This window comes from Coregonus lavaretus (genome assembly GCF_964263955.1).
Source record: "Coregonus lavaretus genome assembly, chromosome: 1".
Lineage (NCBI taxonomy): Eukaryota > Metazoa > Chordata > Actinopteri > Salmoniformes > Salmonidae > Coregonus > Coregonus lavaretus.
This window is the reverse complement of record NC_139988.1, coordinates 69811607-69831197: the sequence shown is the minus strand read 5'-3', so window position 1 is coordinate 69831197 and position 19591 is coordinate 69811607. Positions and strand designations below refer to the sequence as shown.

At 42.6% G+C, this 19591-nt stretch overlaps 1 protein-coding gene across 1 annotated transcript in view; it reads right to left on the bottom strand.

Annotated features, from left to right (window-relative positions):
- Window positions 1-19591, bottom strand: part of gucy2g (guanylate cyclase 2g) — a gene marked incomplete at both ends in the record, with an annotated part of 160319 nt that overhangs the window by 35080 nt on the left and 105648 nt on the right. The window contains 8 exons of the mRNA XM_084167484.1: window positions 2397-2574; window positions 2826-2981; window positions 3478-3646; window positions 3741-3812; window positions 4857-4961; window positions 8027-8110; window positions 8416-8559; window positions 8672-8838. Coding sequence (XP_084023610.1) covers window positions 2397-2574; window positions 2826-2981; window positions 3478-3646; window positions 3741-3812; window positions 4857-4961; window positions 8027-8110; window positions 8416-8559; window positions 8672-8838 — 1075 coding nt within the window. The remainder of the gene's footprint in view (window positions 1-2396; window positions 2575-2825; window positions 2982-3477; window positions 3647-3740; window positions 3813-4856; window positions 4962-8026; window positions 8111-8415; window positions 8560-8671; window positions 8839-19591) is intronic.

Below are 19591 nucleotides of genomic sequence, written 5' to 3'. Positions count from 1 at the left end.
AGAGTTTGGAGAAGCCTAGTTACCGTGACTAAACGGTCACGTGGAATTTGACTGCCGTCATGACTCGTGACTGCCAGTGTGGCGGTAATACGGTCACTGTAACAGCCCTACTCCTGTCACTGTTCCTGTCCCAGAAGAGGAGTGCCTACTTTCCGAGGCACAGGGCCCACTGGAGGGTCCTACTGAGCTGCTGGGTCTTAAAGAAGGCCCACTGCTACTCCTGTCTTAGAGGTGGAGGTTTCCATCTCCCCTAAATCACCAGTGCTGACTGGTGATTCCCCAAGTTCCTCTCTCTGTGCCCTGGGGAGCCCTGTGCTAAAATCCCATCACAGGTGAGCTATGGTTTGCCTATCCTGGGTGCTGCTGTTGGGCAGAGGGGCAAGCCCTTCTCTGACCATGGATTGCCTCTCGGTCCCCATCTACTGTACAAACATTGTGCCCATTTCCGCCCCTTAACAAACAATCTACAAACCCATTGGCAATCAATGCTGGGCCCTTTTTCACAGGCTGTCTGAGCCTTGGTACCCAAGTCCTGTGCTCAGCTACTAAAGAAGCTGAGACTTAAGGGGAGGGTGTGTGACAATGTGCCTGCAATAGCAGAACCACCTGTTCTGGCTTACTTCCACCCAGGTCGAATTACGTTCCTTACCTGCAATGCTTCAGGTGCAGTCCTATCACAGATCATGGATGGAGAAGAACAACCACTTGCTTATGCATCAGAGACCCTGTCAGCCACTGAACAGAGATACTCAGTCTGAGAAAGAGAAGTGCTGCCTTGTGTATAGAGCATGGAGAAATGGCACTTCTTAATTTGACCGTTTACCCTCAGAACAGATCCTCAGTCCTTGACAACCATTCTGCTGGCCTCAGGAAGAGGAAGATAGCCCATGAGAATCTCCAGATGGTCAGATCGGCATGCCCAGTACTCGTACAAAACAGAGTTTTGCCCAGGAAAGTCAAACAACGGTGCTGACTCCATTTCGAGAATGGTGCCACAAGACGATGGTACAGTGAATTCTTACTTAGATGAAGAGGAAGATGAGCTCTTCATTCAACATACCTTCATTGAGGAGTTACAAGCAGCCATCACACCTGAAAAGCTCTCAAGAGACACTACAAGATCCAGTACTAAGTGAAGTGCTACGCTAGATGGAAAAAGGATGGAAAGGTCCACCAAGAGAAAAACGACTAATTTCATACATAGTAAGAGACAAACTTTTCAGTGGAAAAATCATGGGTTGAAAGAGGAGACCGTACCATTTACAGATCACATTCAGACACAGAGTGCTCACCGGAGCACATGAAGGACACCCAGCAACAAGAAAGATGAAACAGTTTCTTCGAAGCAAAGTATGTTAGCCAAAGATGGATGACGATGTCACCAACTTTTTGAAAAACTGTGTGCCCTGCGCACTGAGTGAAAAATCGCTCAGACCAGAGAAACCACCACTATAACCAATGCCATGGCCTAAAGAACCTTGGGAGAAGATTCAAGTGGATATCTTCAGAGAACTACAAGAAGCTCTAGCTCTCCAGCAGTACCTGATCGTTGTGACAGACCTGTACAGTAAAAGGCTTGAAGTCATAGCCACAAGCGATGTGACCACAGCAACTGTGATCAATTGACTTTAAGATCTGTTCACATAAAAATGCCTCAAGTTCTAGTGACTGATAATGGCCAGCAATTCCATGCTGACTTCACGTCCTACTTTTACAAAAAAGGACAGAAGACCCTGTTATACTATCCACTAGCCAACGTAGATGTAGAGAGGTTTAATAAAGTCCTGAAGTATTGTCTTCGTGCCCTACTCCAAGAAGGAAAACAGTTCTCGGACGCCTCACAATGTAATGGGAAAAACACCCGTCGAGCTCATGATTGTAAGAACCTGGAGAGTCCCGCTGGATACAGTCAGTCCACCCTTTGTGGCTAACAAACCACCTGACGACGAAAAGCTAATGACGGAAGTACAGAAACATCAGGATGCTCAAAGGGAGTACTACGACAAAAGTAACAATGTCAAGGAGGATCCCTCACTGCAAGTTGGAGATTGTTTCTGGGTAAAGAGATCACTGAGAGGACATAAGCTGAAAACCAATTTGTCTGGCCCTTACAGGATAATCACTCAACCAGGCAGACAAACCTTTCAGCTACAACATGGAACCTTCTGGAACTCAAGAAGATTGTTTTGTACATACTGGTCCGCCGTATAAGGAATGTCTGGGCTGCCTGGGCTGGTTAGTCACTGTCTAGGTTGGTCTCTCCCTGTCTGGGCTGGCTGGTCTCTCCGTGTCTGGGTTGGTCTCTCCCTGTCTGGACTGGTCTCTCCCTGTCTAGGTTGGTCTCTTACTGTCCGGGCAAGTCTGTCCCTGTCTGGGCTTGTCTCTCCATGACTGACCTTTCTGGGCTGGTCTCCTTCAGCTTTCTTCTGATGGATCCAAAGGGGGGTCTGTAGTCAGGGTTCTCGCTCCAGCAGGCCTTCAGAAGGTCGGCCAACCCCTCGTTGCACATCTGGGGGCACAAGGTCGGCCTGAGGGGCTCCCCTAAGAGAGGGATCCGCAATTGCTTGATAATCTCTGGAGAAAACCAATGAGACACAAAAACCTTCTACACAACGTGATACCAAGTGCAACAAAACTGCCATGTCCCAGACCCAGTTTCTAATTAACTTGATACAGAACAATACAGACAGATTTTACACAATCTTAGATTTACTTCAGGTAGCACAAATCCAACATTTTACCTTCACATAATTATTTCCCCCACATAGGACTGATTATTATTTGTGGTGTTTTCGAGGACCTTCTAGAATCAATAAATAACACACCTTTTGGCTCCAGCTGGATATCGTGGTATGGACCCACCTCTGAGCTATAGATCAGCTCACGCATAATCATTGCAAAGCTGTAGATGTCCCCCTTGGGTGTGCCATTGAACGGGAGCTGATCTTGCCTCAGAAGTTCTGGAGCCGTCCAGTACATCTCTGGACAAAGTGGCATCAAACTATGGTTAATTCGACTTGTGGTAAGACTTTACTTGAGAGAGGTATACATTGAGCATTTATAAGACGTGGCATAAACACTTTATAACACATTCATAATGGATTTCATGACGTTTTATATAACATTTATGTCATTCATGTCAATTTAAGGTCCCACAAACAACAATTGATAAAGGCTTTATAGGGCATTCATTAAGTCTTATTAAGCACTACATGCTTAACAAATTACTTTAAGCAAAGTAATACTACATAATGGTTAATATAAAAGGTCACTACACCTGTTGCTTTGACAAATGTGGCATAACCCTTTTACCATACTTTATATAGCATGATATTTGCTTATGAATGATTTCTGAAGCATCTATAAAGGTCTTATTAAGGGTTTATGAAGACTTCATAAAAATCTCAAAATACTGGTCTGAATATTGATTACATCAAACTACTCAGTTCTACTCCCATGATCAAGTGATCTATTAACCTTCAAATTTAGGATTTTCCAGAGGGATGACTTTGTGTTTAGTGCCGTATTTGAACTCCCACAGTCCAAAGCCAGAGAGTTTGACCTGAAGTCTGCTGTCCACCAGACACGTGCTGGGCTTCAAGTTGCCATGGGACTTCAGGCTACTCTTGTGGATGTACTCCATCCCCTGCAAGTAAATCAACAGTGTCAAACTAAACCGGGAAAAAGTCTAGCCCTGTTCACATAAAGGAAATACCAGTCTGAAAGGGATTTTTACTCACATTAACAATATCATATGCAAAGGACAGTTTAAACATCCAATCCAGCTCAATGTCAGTGCATCTCAGAACATCCTACAGTCACAAACAACAAAAAGGATACATTTTGTAACAGTCCTTAAACCCAATAATTGACATCTGAGTCTTGTCCATTAGGGAGAAACAGAGTTAAATGGGAAGGTACTACCTGAACTTTCATTTTCTACTAAACACAACGCACCACATAATATTATTCATCATACAGAGCAGCACAAGAAAAGCAGCAGTGGTACCACTTTAAATGAACAACAACTTGAACCCTTCCCTTATGTTTGATTCAGCTATACACAAGTTATCTTCCAGGTCAATTTGATTCGGTACAGTGAACACAAAAAGTATGTTTCCCTTTTCTAAATATTGCTGAGAATGTCGTCTTTCAGATTATTTCCCCTGGGTTGATAGCCCCATCCTTTCAAAACATAGAGCCAAATGTTTGATGCATGTAAAAAGGTCATAAATCCGTCAGATCGTAAAATCATAATTTGTCAAAACTCCGTTTTAGCTCAACTTCAGATCAGTGTTGCTCAGCCTCAAGAGTTAGAAAAATGTCAAGTTCAAGGGTCAAATTGACTTCAGATCTGTGTTGCTCAGCCTCTGAGCATCATAGGGAAATAATACTGTGATCAGCATGGTTGCACCATTCCTGTGCAGAAAGCAGCTTGTTTCTAGGACACAACGTTCAAGAGATATATAGACCAAGGTCAAGTTGCAGGTCAAATTGACCCAGAACATTATGGATGTCACTTTTCTTGTACCGGGTAGTGTGTTTTTTTGTGTGTAAATGACACGTGTTACAAGTTTGAGACCCATACCTAGGAGAGTAGATGAAGTATTTTAGTGATTTCAAACAACAACAAAAAAGTCAAATTTTGAAGCCTTTATAAACTGTTTATAGGGCATTCACAGATGTTTGACAAATATAATTATATACACATGGTTATAACACAATTTATATAGTATGAATTTGCTTATAATCAGTTGTAAAGCATCTACAAAGGACTTATAAAGGGTTTATTGTGGCCTCATTAATTAAAGTTGTTGTCATTTAAATCCGGACCCTCACAGTCCCCACGCTGTTACCTTCAGGCTGCCTTTCTTGCAGTACTGCATGACCATACAGACATTTGGAGGGTCAATGCAAACCCCAAATAACTGCACCAAGTTCTCATGCTTCATCTCTCTCAACTGTTTTAGAAAGGAGCACAAGAGTCGCCAGAGCATTATTTACAGAAATACTTACAAATGGGGTTTTCAATAATAATGAATTATTCATAAATATTAAGATTAAATTTTTTCTTGAATTCATGCAAATTGTGCAATAAAAAAATTAAAAAAATTATCATAAGCATAAGCATACCACTTCAACTCCAAGCGGTTGTTTTGGACTCTATATTGGGTCCATGCGCACCTACTCCGTCATTTACGTAAAAATAAATATATATATACACTACCGTTCAAAAGTTTGGGGTCACTTTGAAATGTCCTTGTTTTCGAAAGAAAAGCAATTTTTTTGTCCATTACAATAACATCAAATTGATCAGAAATACAGTGTAGACATTGTTAATGTTGTAAATGGCTATTGTAGCTGGAAACGGCAGATTTTTTATGGAATATCTACATTGGCGTACAGAGGCCCATTATCAGCAACCATCAGTCCTGTGTTCCAATGGCACGTTGTGTTTGCTAATCCAAGTTGATCATTTTAAAAGGCTAATTGATCATTAAAAAACCATTCTGCAATTATGTTAGCACAGCTGAAAACTGTTGTGCTGATTAAAGAAGCAATAAAACGGGCCTTCTTGAGACTAGTTGAGTATCTGGAGCATCAGCAATTGTGGGTTCGATTACACGCTCAAAATGTCCAGAAACAAATAACTTTCTTCTGAAACCCGTCAGTCTATTCTTGTTCTGAGAAATGAAGGCTATTTCATGCGAGAAAATGTCAAGAAACTGAAGATCTTGTACAACGCTGTGTACTACTCCCTTCACAGAACAGCACAAACTGGCTCTTACCAGAATAGAAAGAGGAGTGGGAGGCCCCGGTGCACAACTGAGCAAGAGGACAAATACATTAGAGTGTCTAGTTTGAGAAACAGACGCCTCACAGATTAACTTTTAAGAAGCCATACCTGTTAATTGAAATGCATTCCAGGTGACGACCTCATGAAGCTGGTTGAGAGAATGCCAAGAGTGTGCAAAGCTGTCATCAAGGCAAAGGGTTGCTAATTTGAAAAATCTCAACTGGCAGCTTCATTAAGGTCCTCAACTGGTCCTCAACTGGCAGCTTCATTAAATAGTACCCGCAAAACAACAGTCTCAACGTCAACAGTGAAGAGGCGACTCCGGGATGCTGACCTTCTAGGCAGAGTTGTCCAGTGTCTGTGTTCTTTTGCCCATCTTAATCTATTATTTTTATTGGCCAGTCTGAGATATGGCTTTTTCTTTGCAACTCTGCCTAGGTCAGCATCACGGAGTCGCCTCTTCACTGTTGACGTCGAGACTGGTGTTTTGCGGGTACTATTTAATGAAGCTGCCAGTTGAGGACCAGTTGAGGACCTTAATGAAGCTGCCAGTTGAGATTTTTCAAATTAGCAACCCTTTGCCTTGATGACAGCTTTGCACACTCTTGGCATTCTCTCAACCAGCTTCATGAGGTCGTCACCTGGAATGCATTTCAATTAACAGGTATGGCTTCTTAAAAGTTAATTTGGTTGTTGGTTAAGGGCTGTAAGTAAGCATTTCACTATAATGTCTGAACCTGTTGTATTCGGCGCATGTGGCCAATAAAATTTGATTCGATTTGATTTGTGGAATTTCTTTCCTTAATGTGTTTGAGCCAATCAGTTGTGTTGTGACAAGGTAGGGGTGGTATACAGAAGATTATTTGGTAAAAGACCAAGTCCATATTATGGCAAGAACAGCTCAAATAAGCGAAGAGAAACAACAGTCCATCATTACTTTAAGACATGAAGGTCAGTCATTCCGGAAAATTTCAAGAACTTTGAAAGTTTCTTCAAGTGCAGTCGCAAAAGAGGATAAGTTCATTAGAGTTACCAGCCTCAGAAATTGCAGCCCAAATAAATACTTCACAGAGTTCAAGTAACAAACACATCTCAACATCAACTGTTCAGAGGATACTGCGTGATTCAGGCCTTCATGGTCGAATTGCTGCAAAGAAACCATTACTAAAGGACACCAATAAGATGAAGAGACTTGCTTGGGCCAAGAAACACGAGCAATGGACATTAGACTGGTCGAAATCTGTCCTTTGGAATGATGAGTCCAAATTTGAGATTTTTGGTTCCAACCGCCATGTCTTTGTGAGACGCGGAGTAGGTGAACGGATGATCTCAGCATGTGTGGTTCCCACCGTGAAGCATGGACGAGGAGGTGTGATGGTGTGGGGGTGCTTTGCTGGTGACACTGTCGGTGATTCATTTAGAATTCAAGGCACACTTAACCAGCTTGACTACCACAGCATTCTGCAGCGATACGCAATCCCATCTGGTTTGCGCTTAGTGGGACGATCATTTGTTTTTCAACAGGACAATGACCCAACACACCTCCAGGATGTGTAAAGGCTATTTGACCAAGAAGGAGAGTGATGGAGCGCTGCATCAGATGACCTGGCCTCCACAATCACCCAACCTCAACCCAATTGAGATGGTTTGGGAGGAGTTGGACCGCAGAGTGAAGGAAAAGCAGCCAACAAGTGCTCAGCATATGTGGGAACTCCTTCAAGACTGTTAGAAAAGCATTCCAGGTGAAGCTGGTTGAGAGAATGCCAATAGTCTGCAAAGCTATCATCAAGGTAAAGGGTGGCTACATTGAAGAATCTAAAATCTAAAATCTATTTTGATTTGTTTAACACTTTTTTGTTTACTACATGATTCCATATGTGTTATTTCATAGTTTTGATGTCTTCACTATTATTCTACAATGTAGAAAATAGTACAAATAAAGAAAAACCCTTGAATGAGTAGGTGTGTCCAAACTTTTGACTGGTACTGTATATATATATATATATATATATATATATATATATATATATATATATATATATATATATATATATATATATATATATATATATATATATATATTGTTTTACATAGGCCTACCATTCAAAAGCTCAGTTATTACCTTTCTAAATGTACTAACCATGGATTTATACTTTAGGAATGGTTAGAAGTTAAATAGGCAATGTACTAAATGTTGTGTCGCTTGAATCTAGTTAAGCCCAACTTTACCACGTTGAACTCTGCGATGATGGATGGCTTCTTGATGTCACTGACGGGTTGATTCTGCATGTATTTGATGGCCACTTGATTTCCCTGAACAAAAGAGAGGTAGGTACAGTGGCAGTAACACAGTGGCAATTAACACATCTATTATATTCTAATCTATTAGATTGTATCAGTTGCAGGTAGAGGCCTTTATGGATTACAACTTTATTTGAAAGGGGTATACATTATGCATTCATAACACCTGACATGATGAACAGTTCAAAACACATGAGTTTTGCTTCAACATTCATAATGGCTTTCATGCTAACATCTATGTCAGTTATGACATGGCTGTGGAACAGTATGCTTATTTAACCGGCAGAGTAGATAGATTGGATTCTATCAGTGTATACCTGAAAAAGGCCTATGGTGGAGTAGATGTGCTCTTTCCCTGCATTGTCTCTCAGGCCATAGCTAGTGGAGGAGAGGAGGGTCTGATAGGAGCCTCCACTTCCAGTCTTACTGGCTGTCGTGCTCAGAGATAGGGCCAGCGCTCCCTAGACGTTAACCATATTTCTGTTAGTTACACACATACTTTGGTTTCCATTTATACACAATGCTTCAGATGAGAGGAATCTCGGACATGTCTATTTTTTTATTGGCTCATACTTTAGCCTCTTTGATAATAGTGATTTCATTGTAGTCGATGATCCACCAGCAGGAGCCGTCCAGCCTGGTCTGCAGCCGCAACATCTGCAGCATGAGGAAGCCAATGAAGACCAGGGCTGACACACCGATGAGAGGGGACACCACCAGCAAGATCACCAGGGATATATCTGTTTAAAAAAGCCCAGGTTTGGATTTAAAGTGACATTAAAGGGACAATTCACTCCAACATAAACGTTTTCCCGATATTTTCAGACATCAATTGTAGACTAATATTGAGATACTACCACCTCCCAGGTCATCTGGTGTGTAGACACACTAATGTTTCCATCTGAAATAAATGTAAAAGATAAGCACCATATAATTTCCTGATTCTATTCTGCGCTGATCTTTTCCATTAATTTCGGGTTGAGGCATATAAGTGGATCTACACAGAATCAGAGACATGGGACGCGGATTCATGTTGACATTAGCATACTTTTGAGATTTAAAAACATTTGATCATCTTTGATTATGGAGTGTAATGTCCCTTTAACAGCAAGCTCACAATGTACAGCTATGGATATATACATTAATATGAGTATATCTATATTATAATACTGTTATAGGGGAATGGAAACACTTTAAGAGGTAACGCTAAGAAAATAGATGTATTCAATCCACCAATATTAAACATGCATTTTACATAGAAACATATATTTTATTTTTATTTTTATCTTGAACAATGGTTTATTAGTGTTATTGGTAGCACCATCTTGAATTGACATAGTATCGACTGATACTTGACCAAATTGTGAGTTTTAGTGAATGCACCCACCAAGAGGTGCCTCGCCTCCACTGGACCTGAAAGGTTTCTCACAACTTTGACAGCTATGTTGCTGAGATAAGGACAACAACATTAAGGTACAAAACTGTCCTGATACAATTCGTTTTTATGTTGGTAATTATATTTACATTTTAGAGTATTTTTTCAGATTAATAAGAGGAGTATCTGGCTAGCCTACTTGATTTAGCTAGCTCATGTCTTGTATTTTTGATGTTAATGTTTTCTTTGATAGCTGTACAAAATAAAAATATAATATTGACAAAAAGAGCATTTATCATTAGGTATTAGCTAGAGCTAAAACTAACTGGCTAAGTGATTTGAAATGTTGCTTGCCAGCCAGAAAGGGCTGGTGCAGTATTGCTATTTTACCAGTAAAATGTAGGTAGCTATGATCCCCATAGCTATAATTATTAGCTAGCTAGCTAGATAACTACATAGCTAGATATCTCATTAGGTGGCAGTAAATGGCAGTAAATGTGTGAGTGTGTGTGTGTTTGTGTCTGTTCTCTGTGTGTGGGAGTGGGGGAGAGAGAGAGAGTAAAATGATGATCACAATAACTTTAACATTAGAAAACATTGTCATGTCAACGTTGGCATGCTAACTGTGTGTGTGTGTGTGTGTGAGAGAGAGAGAGAGAGAGAGAGAGAGAGAGAGAGAGAGAGAGAGAGAGAGAGAGAGAGAGAGAGAGAGAGAGAGAGAGAGAGAGAGAGAGAGAGAGATTGTTGATGATTACAAATATAGGCTACTAAACATGTGTGTGAGAGAGAGACATTGTTAAATTGTTAGCTAACCTAGCTAATACTTGAAACTTGTACCCCACAATATGAATGTGAAGTTTGTCTTGATTCGTCAGGGATCCTTGCAATTTTGTGTATTTTCTATTTGACAAAACGAATACGATACATTTTGCCAATCCCTGCTACCCCTCAACACACCTCTACACCTCTCAACTGCCTTCTTTAAATTCTTGATTCTCTTTTTTTGTTGCAGGAATGATATAGCTTTGATGGAAGGGTGGAGGAGGGAACAAAGTGAAGGAGTAGTTATCCAGCCTGCTGACTAAGAAATGTAAATAGCCTATGTTTTGCTGTCTATCTGTCTTTCTATCTCTTTCCATCTGTCTGCCTGTCTGCCAGAATGCTGAGGGGCAACATAGTCAATGTACTTGCTAGGCGAAGACTAACTTAGTGAAAACCTTAGGTCTTATGTAGTAGATTAATTAATGTAATAGTTAATCATGAACTACCTCTGTCTTTACGATTCCTGAATCATGTCAATTAGCAGTGCCTTCAGAAAGTATTCATACCCCTTGACTTATTCCACATTTTGTTGTGTTACGGCCTGAATTCAAAATGGATTAAATAGATTTTTTTCTCACTCATCTACACACAATACCCTATAATTAAAAAGTGAAAACATGTTTTTAGAAATGTTTTCTAATTAATTGAGAATGAAATACATAAATATCTTATTATCGCCGCCAAAGGTGCTTCTACAAAGTATTCACACCCCTGAGTCAATACTTTGTACATGCACCTTTGGCGGCGATTATAGCTTTAAGTCGTCTTGGGTATGTCTGTATCAGCTTTGCACATCTGAATTTAGGTATTTTCTACCATTGTCCCTTGCAGATTTCCAAATGCTCTGTTAAGTTAGATGGGGAGCAGTGGTGAACAGCAATCTTCAAGTCTTTCCACAGATTTCAATGGGATTCAAGTCTGGGCTTTGGCTGGGCCACTCAAAGACTTTCACATTCTTGTTCTGAAGCCATTCCAGCATTGCTTTGGCTGTATGAGTAGGGTCATTGTCTTTTTGGAACGTAAATCTTCGCCTCAGCCTTATCATATCTAAGACTAAATGCCATTTGTAACATGTTTTGGTCCATATATAGTACCAGTCAAAAGTTTGGACGCACCTACTCAGTAAGGGTTTTTCTTTAATTTGACTATTTTCTACATTGTAGAATAATAGTGAAGACATCAAAACTATGAAATAACACATATGGAATCATGTACAGTGAGGGAAAAAAGTATTTGATCCCCTGCTGATTTTGTACGTTTGCCCACTGACAAAGACATGATCAGTCTATAATTTTAATGGTAGGTTTATTTGAACAGTGAGAGACAGAATAACAACAACAAAATCCAGAAAAAACGCATGTCAAAAATATTATAAATTTATTTGCATTTTAATGAGGGAAATAAGTATTTGACCCCTCTGCAAAACATGACTTAGTATTGGTGGCAAAACCCTTGTTGGCAATCACAGAGGTCAGACGTTTCTTGTAGTTGGCCACCAGGTTTGCACACATCTCAGGAGGGATTTTGTCCCACTCCTCTTTGCAGATCTTCTCCAAGTCATTAAGGTTTCGAGCCTGACGTTTGGCAACTCGAACCTTCAGCTCCCTCCACAGATTTTCTATGGGATTAAGGTCTGGAGACTGGCTAGGCCACTCCAGGACCTTAATGTGCTTCTTCTTGAGCCACTCCTTTGTTGCCTTGGCCGTGTGTTTTGGGTCATTGTCATGCTGGAATACCCATCCACAACCCATTTTCAATGCCCTGGCTGAGGGAAGGAGGTTCTCACCCAAAATTTGACGGTACATGGCCCCGTCCATCGTCCCTTTGATGCGGTGAAGTTGTCCTGTCCCCTTAGCAGAAAAACACCCCCAAAGCATAATGTTTCCACCTCCATGTTTGACGGTGGGGATGGTGTTCTTAGGGTCATAGGCAGCATTCCTCCTCCTCCAAACACGGCGAGTTGAGTTGATGCCAAAGAGCTCCATTTTGGTCTCATCTGACCACAACACTTTCACCCAGTTCTCCTCTGAATCATTCAGATGTTCATTGGCAAACTTCAGACGGGCCTGTATATGTGCTATCTTGAGCAGGGGGACCTTGCGGGCGCTGCAGGATTTCAGTCCTTCACGGCGTAGTGTGTTACCAATTGTTTTCTTGGTGACTATGGTCCCAGCTGCCTTGAGATCATTGACAAGATCCTCCTGTGTAGTTCTGGGCTGATTCCTCACCGTTCTCATGTTCATTGCAACTCCACGAGTTGAGATCTTGCATGGAGCCCCAGGCCGAGGGAGATTGACAGTTATTTTGTGTTTCTTCCATTTGCGAATAATCGCACCAACTGTTGTCATCTTCTCACCATGCCGCTTGGCGATGGTCTTGTAGCCCATTCCAGCCTTGTGTAGGTCTACAATCTTGTCCCTGACATCCTCGGAGAGCTCTTTGGTCTTGGCCATGGTGGAGAGTTTGGAATCTGATTGATTGATTGCTTCTGTGTACAGGTGTCTTTTATACAGGTAACAAACTGAGATTAGGAGCACTCCCTTTAAGGGTGTGCTCCTAATCTCAGCTCGTTACCTGTATAAAAGACACCTGGGAGCCAGAAATCTTTCTGATTGAGAGGGGGTCAAATACTTATTTCCCTCATTAAAATGCAAATCAATTTATAACATTTTTGACATGTGTTTTTATGGATTTTTGTTGTTGTTATTCTGTCTCTCACTGTTCAAATAAACCTACCATTACAATTATAGACTGATCATTTCTTTGTCAGTGGGCAAACGTACAAAATCAGCAGGGGATCAAATACTTTTTTTCCCTCACTGTAGTAATCAACAAAGTGTTAATCAAATCAAAATATATGTTATGTTTGAGATTCTTCAAAGTAGCCACCCTTTGCCTTGATGACAGCTTTGCACACTCTTGGCATTCTCTCAACCAGCTTCATGAGGTAGTCACCTGGAATGCATTTCAATTAACAGGTGTGCCTTCTTAAAAGTTAATTTGTGGATTTGCTTTCCTTCTTAATGCGTTTGAGACAATCAGTAGTATACAGAAGATAGCCCTATTTGGTCCATATTATGGCAAGAATAGCTCAAATAATCAAAGAGAAACAACAGTCCATCATTACTTTAAGACATGAAGGTCTGTCAATACGGAAAATGTCAAGACCTTTAAAAGTTTCTTCAAGTGCAGTCGCAAAAACCATCAAGCGCTATGATGAAAGTGGCTCTCATGAGGACAGCCACAGGAAAGGAAGACCCAGAGTTATCTCTGCTGCAGAGGATAAGTTCATTAGACTTACCAGCCTCAGAAATTGCAGCCCAAATAAATGCTTCACAGAGTTCAAGTAACAGACACTAAACATCAACTGTTCAGGGGAGACTGCGTGAATCAGGCCTTCATGGTGGAATTGCTGCAAAGAAATCACTACTAAAGGACACCAATAATAAGAAGAGACTTGCTTGGGCCAAAAAACACGAGCAATGGACATTAGACCGGTGGAAATCTGTCCCTGGTCTGATGAATCCAAATTTGTCTTTTTGAGACGTAGAGTAGGTGAACGGATTATCTCTGCATGTGTGGTTCCCACCGTGAAGCATGGAGGAGGAGGTGTGATGGTGTGGGGGTGCTTTGCTGGTGACTCTGTCTGTGATTTATTTAGAATTAAAGGCACACTTAACCAGCATGACTACCACAGCATTCTGCAGCGATACGCCATCCCATCTGGTTTGCGCTTAGTGGGACTATCATTTGTTTTTCAACAGGACAATGACCAAACACACCTCTAGGCTGTGTAAGGGCTATTTGACCAAGATGAGAGTAATGGAGTGCTGCATCAGATGACCTGGCCTACACAACCACCCGACCTCAACCCAATTGAGATGGTTTGGGATGAGTTGGACCGCAGAGTGAAGGAAAAACAGCCAACCAGTGCTCAGCATATGTGGGAACTCCTTCAAGACTGTTGGAAAAGCATTCCAGGTGAAGCTGGTTGAGAGAATGCCAATAGTGTGCAAAGCTCTTATCAAGGCTAAGGTTGGCTATTTTGAAGAATATAAAATATAAAATATATTTTGATTTGTTTAACACTTTTTTGGTTACTACATGATTCCATATACAGTGGGGAGAACAAGTATTTGATACACTGCCGATTTTGCATGTTTTCCTACTTACAAAGCATGTAGAGGTCTGTCATTTTTATCTTAGGTACACTTCAACTGTGAGAGACGGAAACTATGAAAATCAGAAAATCCAGAAAATCACATTGTATGATTTTTAAGTAATTAATTTGCATTTTATTGCATGACATAAGTATTTGATCACCTATCAACCAGTAAGAATTCCGGCTCTCACAGACCTGTTAGTTTTTCTTTAAGAAGCCCTCCTGTTCTCCACTCATTATCTGTATTAACTGCACCTGTTTGAACACGTTACCTGTATAAAAGACACCTGTCCACACACTCAATCAAACAGACTCCAACCTCTCCACAATGGCCAAGACCAGAGAGCTGTGTAAGGACATCAGGGATAAAATTGTAGACCTGCACAAGGCTGGGATGGGCTACAGGACAATAAGCAAGCAGCTTGGTGAGAAGGCAACAACTGTTGGCGGAATTATTAGAAAATGGAATCAGGTCAATCACCCTCGGTCTGGGGCTCCATCCAAGATCTCACCTCGTGGGGCATCAATGATCATGAGGAAGGTGAGGGATCAGCCCAGAACTACACGGCAGGACCTGGTCAATGACCTGAAGAGAGCTGGGACCACAGTCTCAAAGAAAACCATTAGTAACACACTACGCCGTCATGGATTAAAATCCTGCAGCGCACGCAAGGTCCCCCTGCTCAAGCCAGCGCATGTCCACGCCCGTCTGAAATTTGCCGATGATCCAGAGGAGGAATGGGAGAAGGTCATGTAGTCTGATGAGACAAAAATAGAGCTTTTTGGTCTAAACTCCACTCGCCGTGTTTGGAGGAAGAAGGACGAGTACAACCCCAAGAACACCATCCCAACCGTGAAGCATGGAGGTGGAAACATCATTCTTTGGGGATTCTTTTCTGCAAAGGGGACAGGACGACTGCACCGTATTGAGGGGAGGATGGATGGGGCCATGTATCGCGAGATCTTGGCCAACAACCTCCTTCCCTCAGTAAGAGCATTGAAGATGGGTCGTGGCTTGGTCTTCCAGCATGACAACGACCCGAAACACACAGCCAGGGCAACTAAGGAGTGGCTCCGTAAGAAGCATCTCAAGTTCCTGGAGTGGCCTAGCCAGTCTCCAGACCTGAACCCAATAGAAAATCTTTGGAGGGAGCTGAAATTCTGTATTGCCCAGCGACAGCCCCGAAACCTGAAGTTCTGTATGGAGGAGTGGGCCAAAATCCCTACTGCGGTGTGTGCAAACCTGGTCAAGACCTACAGGAAACGTATGATCTCTGTAATTGCAAACAAAGGTTTCTGTACCAAATATTAAGTTCTGCTTTTCTGATGTATCAAATACTTCTGTCATGCAATAAAATGCAAATGAATTACTTAAAAATCATACAATGTGATTTTCTGGATTTTTGTTTTAGATTCCGTCTCTCACAGTTGAAGTGTACCTATGATAAAAATTACAGACCTCTACATGCTTTGTAAGTAGGAAAACCTGCAAAATCGGCAGTGTATCAAATACTTGTTCTCCCCACTGTATGTTATTTAATAGTTTTGATGTCTTCACTATTATTCTACAATGTAGAAAATAGTAAAAATAAAGAAAAACCCTTGAGTAGGGGTGTCCAAACTTTTGACTGGTACTGTATGTGTTTAATATACTATCTAGATAAGAAAGTGTCTGATCACAGAACATTCCATAAAATACAAAAGAACAACAGTTGTAACACATTTGAAGTAAAAGGTATTACAATAACATTTTAGCAGACGCTCTTATCCAGAGTGCATACATTTTTTTATTTTTTTGAACTGGAATCGAACCCACAACCCTGGCGTTGCAAATGCCATGCTCTACCAACTGAGCTACATCCCTGCCGGCCATTCCTTCCCCTACCCTGGGCCAATTGTGCACCGCCCCATGGGTCTCCCATTCGCGGCCGGCTACGACAGAGCCTGGATTCAAACCAGGATGTCTAGTGGCACAGCTAGCACTGCGATGCAGTGCCTTAGACCACTGCGCCAATCAGTATTACTATTCTGATTTCAGATTATCAAATCTAAAAAAATAAGGAAGAATATGCTGTACGTCTTTCTCCATTTTCATTAGGAAGGTGTGTAAATGGCAGTTGTTTGCGAAAATAAACATTGATTTCCATAGAAGATACACATTTTCACGTGTTCTTTCTTGACTGATTACCATTTAATTGATGTTGTGCTATTGTATATCATATCATTTGAAAGGGCTGTTTCTCAGCTTTCAAAATATGTATCATGTTTTCATATATGGTTTGACACCAGCAAATATTGCTCATTAATGCACGCAGAGGTCATTGGTCTGAGTAAATTCAGGAATTCCCTCCTACCGGTGATGCAACAATGCCAGTATGGCATTTTACAGTTACAGTTAGCTGGTGTTCTAAAGCCTAGTGTTTTAATTCCTCTTTCCTCTCAACTGTGGGAGGGTCTTCATAGAATTAGGAACTTGAACTTTCTTATGATGGTATAAAGGTCAGCCATTTTAGTCAGGGAGTTGGTCAACCATGGTTTGCCAGTGCTGTGATAAGATATTGTGTAAAATATGAATTTGAAGAATCGATCTGCAATGTATTTTTGTTAGCTAGCCAGACAGTTTTAGAGGAATAATTCCATTCATTTTTCGAATTAATTGCAAATAGTCCCAGTCGGTATTAGATAGACCGTCGCGGCCCCGCCCGCCTGTGGGTAAAACAATCTCTGGTTTCCTAGGTTATGCCATTTGCTTACAGCAAATACTTGACCTTTTCAAATGCAACTTTCTTGTTGCCTTCTTGTTTTAGTCCATTACAAAACTACATTTAAGAAAAGTACAACATGTCTAAAGATAACTTTTAAACATTGCCTGCTCCCTTGCATTCTCACTACTTAGAAAAACGTAATATTGTAGGGCTTCCCTCAAGCCCCTTTTCATGACGGTGCTAGCAGCCACGTGTGTGCTAGCTAGTACAGACCGGAACATTAAGCTAGCCAAGACCAACAACACAAACAAACAGACTATACATGTATAAGTAATGAGTTGTCACGAATTCAGCCGAGGCTGCCCCTCCTTCTTGCTCGGGCAGGCTTCGGCATTCGTCGTCACCGGAGTACTAGCTGCCACCGATTGATGTTTTCTGTGTTACACTTGTCTTGTCTGTATTGATCACACCTGTTGCCCATTATGTTAATTAGTTTCCCTAATTTACCCTCTGGTTCCCTTATGGTGTTGTGCGTGATTGTTCGTTGTTTTGATGTCTTTTGGTGAGCTGGTATTTGCTCTTCCCTGCGTGGAGGATTTGCTCTGCTATTTTTGTTCCAGTAAAGAACTTCGTTATTATAGTTCTGTGTCCTGCGCCTGATTCCATCCTACCGCTACACCCAGACGCATGACAGAATCAAGCACCATTGTAATGGAGTCAGCAGGCACGTCCATTCCTTCAAGCTCAGTGGAGGAAGGCATCCAGCAGCACTCGACCATGCTACAAACTTTGAGCACAGCTATGGATCGAGTCCTGAACACCATGGAGCGATGGGAGAGAGGAGGTTTCCCAACATCTCCTCTTCCTCCAATTCCCCCCACATCGCTGTCCACCCATTCTAACACTGGTGCCAGTGTGATTCGGCTCTCGCTCCGAGGGCATATGATGGAACAGCTGCCGGGTGTCAGGGGTTTCTGCTCCAGGTGGAGCTCTACCTGGCAACCATCCACCCGGCTCCCTCGGGATACGAGAGCGTGTCCGCCCTCATTTCCTGTCTGTCGGGGAAAGCACTTGAGTGGGCCAACGCGGAGTGGGGAGGTATAGATGCAGAGTCTGTGCGCTATGAGGACTTTTCCCACCGTTTCCGGGCTGTATTCAATCATCCACCAGAGGGGAGAGCGGCGGGAGAGCAGTTGTTCCACCTCAGACAGGGCAAGAGGAGTGCACAGGACTTCGCATTGGACTTCAGAACCTTGGCAGCCAGCGCGGGATGGAACGAGAGGGCCCTGATAGACCACTACCGATGCAGCCTACGGGAGGACGTTCGTCGGGAGCTGGCCTGCAGGGACACCACTCTTAACCTGGACCAGCTGATATACTTATCTATGTGGCTGGATAACCTGTTGACCACCCGAGGACGTCCGGATCAGGGTCCGTCCAGTCCATCCCCCAGCACTTCCAACCCTACACCCATGGAGCTTGGAGGTGCTGATGTAAGGGGGACCGGTAAGGGGACTGTTTCCTGCACCAACTGTGGCCGCAGAGGACACACTGCTGGTCGGTGCTGGAAAGGGTCCTCAGGGAGTCGAGACAGCAGGCAGGGCCCTGGTGGACCATCCCAGGTGAGTAAGCACCCAACTCACCCAGAGCTCCCTGTTGCTCACGTGTGTGTGTGTGTGTGTGTGTTAGATTTCCTGAGTTTTCCTCACATTCCCAGCATAAGGCGCTCGTAGATTGCGGCGCAGCTGGGAATTTTATATACTGTCTGTTTGCACGTAGATTAGGGATCCCTATTGTGCCTGTTGATGTGGCCTTCCCCATACATGCCTTAGATAGTCGCCCTTTAGGGTCGAGCCTGATTAGGGAGGTTACAGCTCCACTCCGGATGGAAACGCCGGAGGGTCATGAGGAGAGAATCAGTCTCTTCCTGATCGATTCTCCTGTGTTTCCCGTGGTGCTGGGGCTTCCCTGGTTAGCCACTCATGACCCCAATATTTCGTGGCAACAGAGGGCTCTCAAGGGATGGTCACGTCAGTGCTCGGGGAGGTGGGTAGGTGTTTCCGTAGGTGCAACTACGGTGGAGAGTCCAAACCAGGTCTCCACGATGCACATTCCCCCCGAATATGCCCATTTGGCTCTCGCCTTCTGTAAAAGGAAGGCGACTCAATTACCACCCCATCGACAGGGGGATTGTGCGATAAATCTCCGGGAGGGCGCTGCACTTCCTCGAAGTCATGTGTATCCTCTGTCACAGGAGGAGACGGCGGCTATGGAAACATATGTCTCCAAATCTCTGGGACAGGGATACATTCGGCACTCCACTTCCCCTGCCTCCTCAAGTTTCTTTTTTGTGAAGAAGAAGGATGGAGGTTTACACCCGTGCATTGACTATCGAGGTCTCAATCAGATAACTGTAAAGTACAGTTACC